This window comes from Oryzias latipes, chromosome 17 (genome assembly GCF_002234675.1).
Source record: "Oryzias latipes chromosome 17, ASM223467v1".
Classification (NCBI taxonomy): domain Eukaryota; kingdom Metazoa; phylum Chordata; class Actinopteri; order Beloniformes; family Adrianichthyidae; genus Oryzias; species Oryzias latipes.
In genome coordinates, this window is record NC_019875.2 from 25,424,647 (window position 1) to 25,436,907 (window position 12,261).

General features: G+C 41.0%; 1 protein-coding gene across 5 annotated transcripts in view; it reads left to right on the forward strand.

Annotated features, from left to right (window-relative positions):
• Nucleotides 1-12,261, forward strand: part of LOC101160591 (5'-AMP-activated protein kinase subunit gamma-2) — a 31,916-nt gene that overhangs the window by 9,944 nt on the left and 9,711 nt on the right. For 3 of the 5 annotated variants that reach the window (XR_910464.3, XM_004079263.4, XM_011486876.3), the window contains 8 exons: nucleotides 4,577-4,803; nucleotides 7,000-7,051; nucleotides 7,663-7,769; nucleotides 8,318-8,399; nucleotides 9,539-9,597; nucleotides 9,668-9,713; nucleotides 9,792-9,846; nucleotides 9,921-10,047. Coding sequence is in view for 4 of the 5 variants with exons in the window: in XM_004079263.4 (XP_004079311.1) it covers nucleotides 4,577-4,803; nucleotides 7,000-7,051; nucleotides 7,663-7,769; nucleotides 8,318-8,399; nucleotides 9,539-9,597; nucleotides 9,668-9,713; nucleotides 9,792-9,846; nucleotides 9,921-10,047 (755 nt within the window). In the remaining variant the exon portion in view is untranslated. The other 2 variants (XM_020711114.2, XM_020711115.1) reach the window with 2 other exon arrangements.

Here is a 12,261-nt window from a genome sequence, read left to right on the forward strand (position 1 = left end):
GTATTTGTACACATTCTGCCTCTGACTATTCCAGACCCATATTTATGTTTTAAATCAGCTGTTGCAGATGGGAATCTTCCTTAAAGAGGGCGGAAGCAGCAGATCAGGATCATCTGGCTGTCTTTAAACTCCTTCTGTCTGAAAGCATTATTGCCATTTATGATATTCCTTTATGGACAGAGGCAGTGAGACCTGCAGGTGCTGTCGATGAGGCATTGTCAGTGGGTTTGTTCCAGCATGGATGGTAGACTTCACGGCACCTGATTCAGAGCCAGCGCAGCCTTGGCTGAGTAGATGACAGAAGCAGAGTCCCGTCACACTGATATATTTCTGTCTGTGGTTGTACGGTGACATCCTGGCCTTAGCCGCTGCTCCTTTCATCCAGATGAAACTATGCTCCTCTCTGAAGTGGACACAGCTTTCAGAACTTCTGCAGGATTCACCGTTCGGGGTTTTTTGCTCATGTGTCCGAGCAGAAGCAGCAGTCATGTGGCCTGAGACAGATGGAAGATGAATCATTTTAAACCTGCATAATTTCGATTGGAGATAACATTTTTTCCCCCGGATAGTTTAAAGTTGACATTTGCCTGAAAAGTTGTTTCGCCAACAGTTATTCTGCACTCCTATCTATGTTTGTTTGTTTGTACTGAGTAATTATGATGACTTCTTGTAATGACACAGTTTAATGACTAAATCTCCACAGTAGGATTTTTTTTTTTGTTTTGAAGAAATTTCTAGATTGGTGGTTTAAGGAAAAGAAATCCATAGTCTGTTTAGTTTTTTATTCTAAAAATCCCTGATTTTCTCCCTTTAAGCCACTTTCATTATAAAAAAAATGCTTTTTATAACCCCAGAAATAAAAATGTTCCAAAAATATATATTTATAAATCAAAAAAGGCTACTCGGCTCTAATAAAGATGCACCTTTTTTTCTTTAGACTCTGCTGCTTTACAAAAAACACATTAATTCTAACCAGCTTGCATGAATATTTCATAGCTCAGCCTCAATGCAAAGACGCTCTCCACAGGATGAGAGGAGAGCGAAGGGAAGCTAGTCTGTGTTATCATTACAACCCCAGGTTAGCCTGGTAAAATACAAAATAACTGCATTCAATTTACTATTTTCTCAAATTCCATTAAGATGATAAACATATCTTAGCATTTTGCAACTTGATTTATTGAACTGAAATATTTACTACCAGTAATTGGTAATCTGTCAATAAATCATTTTTATGGACTGCTTTTTGTTTTCCTATTATGGTGCTTGTTTAAAAGAAAAAGTTAAAAGGTGCTATTTGAGCAAATAAATCCAGTATTTCTCTTTATATTACATGTACATTTTTTGACAAAATCAGAAAACCATTCTTAAGCAGTTTAACAAAGCAGAAATGTCCAAAATAATATCCCAAATCAACCTTTTACCATAAAAGAAAGCATCAATATTTTTCTCTTTCAAAGCCAAACTGCTAATTTATTAGGAACAAAACAGCTTAAAGTCTTTCATTATCTCTGTCCACAGACAGAGCTTTGTACATCTAGTCACAGCTTTTCTTTTTGGACTTAAGTAAACAAACAAAAAGTATCACATAAAAGGCTGTTTTTCCACACAAGACGAAAAACTGGATACGGCAGAGGAAAAAATAAAGGTTGGTGTCTGGCTGCACCTTGTTGAGTAGGCAGCGGAGACTGCCCTCAGCCCCGCTGTTATCTACTCCTGTGGAATGTGCCACAACAGCGTGGCTAAAAAAAGAAGGCGATGCAGCGGAAACGGGGCACGCCAAAGAGGGCTGATACACGCCAACAAAATGTCAAGAGATAGCGTTCAGCCGACTCGAACGGACTGTGCAGAAAAGGCCTCTCAACTCCTTTTTAAATGTTTTTATTAGCACTTTAATGGTTGTGAGTCCAATATTAGAACAGTTGTTTCCAATACTTTTATTTTGAAGTTTCTCATGTTTCCACAACCATTCCTTTATATTATTTAACCAAAATGAGTTCTATTTCTTAGAAATGTTTAGAGATATTCTAGATGTTCTCAGTTTTTTTGAGAAAAGGAATGTAAAAATCCAAGTTCTTTCTGTGGTACACGCTGCAGAACCAGAACTGGTGTCACACCGATATGAGTCATGATAAAAGTCATCTGAACATCCCATGGTCGATCCCACGCAGCATAAACTTATTTGCTGCGTGAGGACTGTATCTCATGGCCTCAGAGGCGTCTCTGGGGAAAAGCTGTGGCAGCGTGGGGTGACATGCGACCCTCACGCTGCCGTGTCTGACGTACAGTAGCACGCTGGCTGTCATGTGGTGAACACCTCCACTCTGACCCTGGCAGGGGGAGCGGCTGCGTCACACACAGCTGACTCCGACCCTGGAGTCAGCTTTCATGCAGATCTGCCCAGTTATAATACAGAGAAGCCGGAAGCAATGAAGACAGTTTGCACGTTGTTTCTTAAAAAATGGATTAATCATTCATTTCTTTTCCCAGCATTTGTCATTTCTGTTCGGGCACAGCTCCGGACGACCTCTGGGGATTCGTTAATGAGCACAGGCAGGACGACGTGAACGTCAGCAGCTGCTGCTTTACTGCAGTGTTGTCAATATTCCACCAGATTCAATAAAGCTGCGACTTTACAGTGGTTAAAACAGCATGTATAGTCTAATTATGCAGCAAAACGTGAATCCATTTGTTTAATTCCAATGTTCCTTTTCAAAATGTTGCATCTTTAAAGAAATCATTTTTTAGAGAATCTGTATCACAGTTATGAACAAATCCATCTCTGAGACTGTTCAGTCATCACAAACTCAGAATGTGGCTGATAACAAATTCTTTTTTTTATGTATATATATATATATATATATATATATATATATATATATATATATATATATATCATTATACATTAGGGATGTAAAGGTTACAGATGCGTATCAAGAAATCGATCTTGTATCGAAGTAACAGCCGTATCATCTGAAAACCACACGTACAAATTACTGAATGAATCAAACTTTATTTCTAAACCACTTTCCAACACCATGGGGGGTGCCAAAAAGCTTTACAATAAAAAGAGGGATAAAAAGAAAATGTTTAAATTAAGAAAAAAAAATTTAAACAACAGCATAAAATGACAAAAGGCAATCAAATACAGAAAGAAACATACAAATTCACTAAAATTAGTAAAAGAAAAGGAGATGCCACCATCTACTGAGTATTAAAGCTGTTTAGGCCTGACATTATGCACATTTTTGGAGGAATTTTCTTCCATAACTGGGGCCGGCAATAGGGAAACCTCATTCATCTCTGTGTTTCTGTCGTGACCTGAGCACAGGGCCGGGCAGACCTTAAAACTGTCTGTGAACAGTTAAAATCACCGTGAAGCAAACTGGGGCAAGACCATGAAGAGCTTTAAAAACAAACAGTAAAAGTTTTAACTGAATTCTAAAATTGTCACCAACAAGATTAAGCTGGTTAAACCGATCCGGAAGTTAATAAACCGTTTCTGGTCAACTGTCTCTACCTGTTGTGTTCTCTACTGTCTTTGCCTTGTTATGCAAACCAAAAGACGTCCAATCACAAGCGCTTCTGCAAAGTCGAGTCAGTTCCAATTGGCTGAAGGTGAACCACTGTGTGCACTAAAAAGACGATAACCCTTTTCTCACAGCACGTCAAACAAACCTCAATCCATAAAAAGGACACCTTTTAACCCCATAGAACAAAACAGTCTAATAGTTTTCAATGTTTAAAGCTGTTCTGTCAAAGACATTTTGGTTTTGTTGCTTAAAATAACTGATAGGTTATGTAAGAAAAGTAGTTGCTCTGTTAAAAGGCATTTTTTTATTTTTTTTTAGATGTCAAATAAATGATAAATATCCAGATTGTATCCATTCAGGTAAAAGAACATAACTGTATTGTATCACCACAAAGTTAGTTGAATCTTTTATGGATGATTGGTGGATCATGTATGGAGATGTGTATCGAATCATGTAAGAGGAAAAAAACACACATTCCTATTATTCATCCTTAGTTTTAGGAATAGGAATAATAAAAAAAATTGAATCCAAACAGTCTTTACTTGGTTATATAAAAACATATTTTTCTGATAAATATTTACATTTTTAGACAACATTTTAAATTGACTGCACTGACAGAGGTACATTTGCATGTAATTTGACTATTTGTATTGGAGCCGGCTGTTTAAAGCAAACAGAATATTGTTTAGTTTATCTTTATGGCAAAAAATATCACAAAGAAATCCAAAAAGAAAGGTAACCGGAAGCTTTTTTTACACGTTAAAAATCACACGTAAAAAACACGTAAATCATCTATGTAAATGTCAACCAGCAAACCTCTTTGAAGCTTTTCTTTTGTTTTGTTTTTTAAAAATTAGTCAGTTGTGGGAAGCTTTATTGTTAAATCAAATGTAAATGATAATAAAAAACAAGATTTTTGTCCTTCTGTGTGGTAATCTCTTTATCATGATCCATCACAGGCCGCATCAGGGATGTGATCCGGCACAGCTGATCGATGCAGCTGAGAGAAGATGTATGTTTGTACTGAACTGCAAATCTCTCTGCAGCCTCTGGACTCTCTACGCCCCCCACCACCCCAGTTCAGGCATCCAGTCAGCCAGTGTTCCCCCAGGAGGCCCAGCAAAGCACCAGCAGCCATGAAAGCCTGGAGCCTGGCTCTCGGGTTCGATCCCTTTCCTCAACCCTGGACACGGGTCAGCGTGTCAACCTTCCCTCTGCAAAACCCCCCGTCTCTTCAGCAACCCCAATGCCCCACTATTCTACCTCACAACATGTGAGTAAACATGTTAAAAGATTTGTTTTCATTTCTTTGGTTATCTTACTGGAAAACAAGCTAATTTACAATAATTGACCTTTAAAAGGTCTTCACCTTTAAGCTTACGTTTTTCCTTTTAGGTAAATTTATATTTCTGTACTGTAGGCAGTGGATGTTGACACTTCCATTTTTATTTACATCACTCGAGAGATCCTGTACAGTAAGGTCATGAATCTACGGCAGCCCTGGAGTGCAAATCACACCAACAAATCACCTAACACAAAAGCAGATTAAAGATCATTTAAAAAGCAAAACAAATAATAATAAAACAATGTTACATTTCAGAAATCAAAATGTTTCTTAAACCAAGACACATTTCCAAAAAAATTCAACTAAATAAAAAAAACGTTTCGAAAAACAAAAGTTATTCACTTGAATCAAAACGAAATGTTAAAAGATGAAACAAAATAACAAACCGGAAAAATGTAGGGCGATGGGAAATCATTGATGGTGCTTAATTTTTTGACATTTTAGCTTTTCATATGCATCTTCGTTGTCCACATACTTTATAATTAATACAGAGCGTACTCACCCTATCGCTTCAAGCTAAATAACATTGGGTAGAAATGACAGACAAATGTCATGATGCGATCAGCGTTGTCCCATAGTTCCTACCTTTTTTTATTGTGTTTCATGTGATTTTGATTTCTGTAAATTACTTTTGTTTTCCAAAGCGTTCTTTTTTTATGCTGTTTTGCTTTCTGAAACGTTGTTTTAATTTCCAAAATGCAACGTTGTTTTTTTTTGTTTTGCTTATTTTATTTGTAGTTGTGATCTTTAATCTGTTTTTTTGTGCTCAGTGATTTGTCGGTGCGATTTGCACTTCAGGGCCACCGTCCAAAGCGTTTTAGGATTGTCCCGGACAGAAGGGGTCAGTTACTTGACCATTCTTACATCGGCTGCGCAATTGATTTTTTTTTTTTTTTTCTTTGCATAAACAGGCGAGTGCACATGAACTCGAACATGAACTGCTTTAGGGTTAGACGTGGATGTATTTCAACCAGAAAGAGCTTCATGACCGCCCCTCGGATTGTGCATTTATCTGTGATGGTAGACTCTAGCCTGAGATGGATAATCGATATTTCATCTCCTGGGTTATTTACTGTTGATATTAACACTCAAGAGATTTGAGCCTCTTATCTCACTTCATTAAATGATCTCCTCAGATGTTAGTTTACCTTTAGCCAAATCCAATTTCTGGAGCCTCTTCCTACATGGGTTTGTTCCTGTCTGTCTGCCTCGCAGAGGTTTGCTGTAATGCGAAAGCAGGCTTGCATGTCTGCTGAGAGCAGAGGGCAGATTTATGAAAGTGCAGGGGTAGTTTTTGGCCAGAGATGTGCTGAGTCACCGTTGCAAAGCACACCGGGGGACTATAGCTCATCCCGGAGCAGGTATGCGGTCTTCCTGTTATGCTGCAGAGGCTTATTGTGGATGCAAACGTTGTCCCGCTTTGCATGACACGGCACATTCCCAGCACACGGGGACATTTCAGTCAGATGCTTCCTCTTGTCTGCCTGGCCTGGACCTGTTTCTGCAGGTCCGATGAAGGTCGAGGACGTGATGAGGCATCCCCAGCTTCTAGTTGCTAGGTAACGCTGGGGATTTCCTAATATGGTGAATCACTCAGGTTGGTCTTGAGAGGGGCGTGTCGTCCGCGCACCACATTTCCTGCTTGCTTCTCTACGCTTCAAAACAGACTTTTTTCTCGGTGGGTTTCGTCTTTTATGCATTCAAAACCTTAGCGTGTTGTTTTTGTGGGTTAATTGTGCCGCAAGTGTGTGTTACAGTTGTGTTTTTAGCGTTTGTTGTCACAAGTGCGGCCGAATGGATCTGGACCGTTCCATTGCATATTTGTAGGTGTGTTCGGCTTTATGATAAAAGTTTATTTTTATGATTGTTGGGATATAAAACAACGGTTTTTTCCACGCTGCCCGTGTTTATGAATTAAAATGTTGTGTAGAATCTGTACAAGGTGTTTGTCTAGTTGCGTAGTTTTGTTCGCCGTTTTCGGTGTTTTTATTCGCCCCCCCCCTTACACTTTGAGTGGGATCGTCGCTGCTGCAGCCTTGCTAACAATTAACTGCAAAGTTTTAGCTGTTCTGAGCGGCGCCGTGAGGATCTCCTCACTGAAGCTTCCTGCTTTTTCTGTCGTAGGTCTGCGGCTTCTTTGAAGGTATGCTGGAGAAACTTGAACTAGATGATGACGGTGAGTTCATTCTCCTCCTAACGGTGTGGATGGGACCACGGTGGTGGCTTTAGATCTTTAGCCGTGACTGCAAACTTAGGACAGAACCATCACTTCTGCCACTTTTTACTAAACTAGTTTTTTTTAAAGGGTAGATATGAAAAAAAAAAAAAATTAAAGCAACCTTTTGTATAAACAGGAAAAAAAAACTTTTTTTTTTATCAATGCACTTTAGAGAAGGAGTCAGAAAAATGTATTCCCTAGAAGTTAATATTGGCCACTTTGACCTTTTTTAAGCAAGTACCACATTAAAATGTACAATTTCAACTCGAAATGTCATTTCCTCCTCAAAACTAGTTTGTTTCCATCCAAAAAGTGCCCAAATATTTACATTTCAAGCTCTCTTCCTCCATTGTTTTTCCTTTTGTTTATGTTTTCATTGATGTTTAATGGGGGCAGTAATTATCCGTTAGATGGAACAGCAAAGTAGCTGTAAGTGGTCCATGGCTATAATGGTTGTTTAGCCTATGTGCATGTATCCCCCCCCCCCCCCCCCCCCCCCCCCCATCCCTCATAACTTATCCCCCCGTGAGATTTCCCCCTCCCAAGTTTTCCCTGCTTCTGTCTTCCAGCTGCTGAACCAGAGAGTGATATTTACATGCGCTTTATGAAATCCCACAAGTGCTATGACATCGTCCCCACGAGCTCCAAGCTGGTTGTCTTTGACACAGCGCTACAAGTTAGTACAAGATTCTGATCTGGGCTTACGGTGCAGTTTTTCGTCTTCTGCCACTGGACGTCCATAATCTGTGCAGACAAAAACGTCTGAGGAACGCTGACACTTCTCCTTGGGTAGTTTGCCTCTGAGCGGTTTCCGTCAAGTGGTTGAGTAAATACTCCAAAAGCTGTTAAACAGTAATCCAACACCGCTCGGACGCCTTTGATGAGCAGAACTTTAACCATAAGGTCACAATTTTAAGGTGAAGAAAAGTGGACTACAGGAATGATGAGCCTGAAGTTTGGATTTTCTCAGCCTAAGCGTCCAATCTTTTTGCTTTTTTGTCTCCCAAAATATTTATTTGCGATCATTTGTAGAGCTGCAAAAGAAAAGTAAAACTTTGAATATTTTAATAACATATTTAGATTTTGTTGGTCATAGGGCTTTTAATGGATTAATAAACTGAGAATCAAGTTGACCATTTTACAGGATAATTGACTTTATGAATCACTGATGAAGAAATCACATGTTTTAATGTAAATTTGATTTTATTTTTGTTGCTTTTGTAGGTAAAGAAAGCCTTTTTTGCATTGGTGGCCAACGGTGTGCGAGCTGCACCGCTGTGGGACACGGAGAAACAAAGCTTTGTGGGTAAGAAACCTAATTAAGTTGTAAATTCTCCATCAAACTAAAGAAACTGATTATTTGGGTGACTTATAAATAGTTGACCTAAGGAAAAAGGATCGTTCTTTTCTTTTTAATAAAACTTTGGCCCGCCTGATGCTAAAAACCCTCATGGAAGGGAAATTGTTGTGGGCCATGAATGAAAACCCAAGGAAACGCAGTGTGTTGGTGGTCACGGTCACTGGAGCTTGAAGATGAAGGTCTGTATTGAGACGTCGTCATTGGAGCGGCTGTGAACCATTAAGGACGGAAGTCGGTTGTGTTTGGAAAACTTGTTCAGAGGCCTCGCTGGCCGTCTTCAGCTTATCTGGCGTCAGGAGAGAGCCCAGCATTGAACCAGATTTGTTGTGCTGAATAATGAATGGCAGCTCATTGTGAGGATGAAGCCAGGGGGAGTCAGTTTTGAGAACCTCACCCACGTTCACCTGCACAAAGCCTGCAGTCTTGGTGCTTGTCGCTACCCAATCTGTGGCAGAAACTCAAAAATAACCCTCGTGTGTAAATGTTACGTGCAAGATGAACAATTTGAATGAGATTAGCTCCCGGTAGCATATCCCAACAGTTTAGACTTATTTACGATTGTCAGAGCCATTTAAACACTGGATAACTCCATGTTCAATCAAATTTATGCTTTCCTCAACAACAGAGAGCTTCCTCTGACCGAATTACAGCGCCATAAAAAAAAAAAGTTTTTTATTTTTTACATGTTGACAATGGGAAAGGAGGACATTTTATCTGGCCTCCTGCATCCACATAAGGCGTTAGTTCATCTGTTAACAGAGTTACTTAAGTGGCGGTATCCTAGTACACTGGGGAGTAAACTCCCTTCAAATTAAACCCAAGAGGAAGAAAAGATCGAATAGAGCGAGCCGTGCAGTCCGACTTTGCACATGCCCAGTAAGAAAGGTGCATGCCTTTTCCTTTCCTTTTTTGTCAATGGTAAAAAAATGTTGCCATTATTGTAAGCATTTTAAGAGGTAGTTGGTATTGTTAACATCTCGAGAGATACCGGTTGGTGCTTCAGCAAAAGTAGACGCTTTTCGCGAATGCGTGAAACCGAGGAGGTAGCAACAGTGCTGTCAGTTTACAGACGGTTTTCATTGCAGGTATGCTGACTATCACAGACTTCATCATCATACTGCACAGATACTATAAGTCACCTATGGTGAGTACGCTTCTGGGAAAAGGTTTGCTTCTGCTCCTTTAGGATTACAAAGTTGTTTTTGTTTGTTCAGGTGCAAATTTATGAGTTGGAGGAACACAAGCTTGAGACCTGGAGAGGCAAGTTCCCATAGCCATATTGCATGCACACTTTAAGCTTCTCATAGTCTTAAAAGTCATAAAATTCCTGCTTCACAGAGGTTTACCTTCAAGCAACCTTCAAACCGTTGGTTAACATATCACCAGATGCAAGGTACTTCTGTTCTCTTTTTTTTTTCCTGTGTATTTGTCTGTAATTGTGGTTGACCTTTTTCTGTGTGCTTCCAGCCTTTTTGATGCAGTCTACACCCTCATCAAAAACAAAATTCACCGTCTGCCTGTCATTGACCCTGTCACAGGGAATGCACTTTACATCCTCACACACAAGAGGATCCTCAAGTTCCTGCAACTGTTTGTGAGTCCAGATCAGCACACGCCAGTCAATTGTTGAGTCATTTGAGGATTTATAATAAGAGTTGAGGCCTTTCATTTTTGCCCTCAGTGTTAATTTTTTTTGTTGCCCCCTAGTGGTTGACGTGACAATGTATGGGTTAAAATTAAGGACCGCTTAAACTGAATGAAAAATCAGATTGTTTCAAAAATCTTCTTCTTTCTCTTTCGGCTTTTCCCATCAGGGGTCGCCACAGCGAATCATCCTTTTCCACCTCACTCTATCATGAACATCTTCTACCCTAACGTTAGCCAACTTCATGTCCTCTGTTAAGACATCCATATATCTCCTCTTTGGCCGTCCTCTTGCCCTCCGGCCAGGCAGCTCCATCTCCAACATCCTTCTACCAATATATCCACTATCCCTCCTCTGAACATGTCCAAACCATCTCAGTCTGGCTTCTCTGACTTTGTCGCTAATGCAACATGAGCCGTCCCTCTGATGTACTCGTTCCTTATCCTGTCTAACCTGGTCACTCCTAAGGAGAACCTCAACATCTTCATCTCCGCTACCTCCATCTCAGCCTCTTGTCTCTGTCTCACTGCTACCGTCTCTAACCCATAGAGCAGAGCTGGTCTCACCACTGTCTTGTACACCTTTCCTTTGAGTCTTGCTGGCACTTTTCTGTCACACAACACTCCTGACACTTTCCTCCAACCGCTCCAACCTGCCTGCACTCGCCTCTTCACCTCTTTTCCACAATCCCCATCACACTGAACTGTTGACCCCAAGTACTTAAACTCCTGCACCTTCTTCACCTCAGTCCCCTGTAACCTAATGCTTCTACCTTGATCCCTCTCGTTCAGATTGTTTCAAAAATAGACATTGTTAATTAGAAAAATAAAATAGAAAACTTAAAAAATCTAGCCACAGGGGTTGCAAGCCAGTTGCCTCTGTGCCGGTCCCAAGCCCGGATAAATAGAGAGGGTTGCGTCAGGAAGGGCATCCGGCGTAAAAATTGCCAAAATAACCATGCGAATCATCCACACCACTTTAGACATACCGGATCGGTCGAGGCCGGGTTAACAACGACCGCCACCGATGCTGTTAACCTACAGGGTGTCGGTGGAAATTTGACTACTGTTGGTCGAAGAAAGAGGGGAGGCAGAAGGGTCCGTGGCCAGAGAGAGAAGGGAAAAGGCAGGAACATAGGTTTGAGAATAGGGACTCTTAACGTTGGCACAATGACAGGGAAAGGCAGAGAGCTGGCAGACATGATGGAGAGAAGGAAGGTAGATGTACTGTGTGTGCAGGAGACAAGGTGGAAGGGCAGCAAGGCACGTAGTATTGGAGGAGGATACAAACTGTTCTATCATGGTGTTGATAGGAAGAGAAACGGGGTAGGAGTGATTCTGAAGGGGGAGTTTGTAAACAGGGTTCTAGAGGTGAAAAGAGTCTCAGACAGGATGATGAGCCTAAAGTTAGAAATCGAAGGGGTGATGGTGAATGTAGTCAGTGGGTATGCGCCACAGGTTGGCTGTGAGTTAGAAGTGAAGGAGAGATTCTGGAGTGAGTTGGATGAGGTCATAGAGAGTTTTCCCAGAGGAGAGAGAGTTGTTATTGGAGCAGACTTTAATGGGCATGTTGGTGAGGGCAATAGAGGTGATGAGGAGGTGATGGGCAGGTTTGGTGTTAAGGAAAGGAATCTGGAGGGACAGATGGTGGTGGACTTTGCGAAGAGGATGGAAATGGCTGTAGTCAACACTTACTTCCAGAAGAGAGAGGAACATAGAGTGACATACAGAAGTGGAGGTAGGAGTACTCAGGTGGACTACATCCTATGTAGACGAGGTCATTTGAGAGAGGTTAATGACTGCAAAGTGGTAGTAGGAGAGAGTGTAGCCAGACAGCACCGCATGGTGGTGTGTAAGATGACTCTGGAGGTCAGGAAGAAGAAGAGAGGGAAAACAGAAAAGAAGACCAAGTGGTGGAAGCTACAGAATGAAGAAACTTGTGAGGAATTTAGGCAGAAGTTGAGACAGGTCCTGGGTGGTCAGGATGAGCTTCCAGATGACTGGGAAACTACAGCAGAGATTATCAGGGAAACAGGTAGGAAGGTGCTTGGTGTGTCATCTGGAAAGAGGAAAGACGGTAAAGAGACTTGGTGGTGGAATGAGGAAGTACAGGAATGCGTCCAGAGGAAGAGGTTGGCTAAAAGGAAGTGGGATGTAGAAAGGA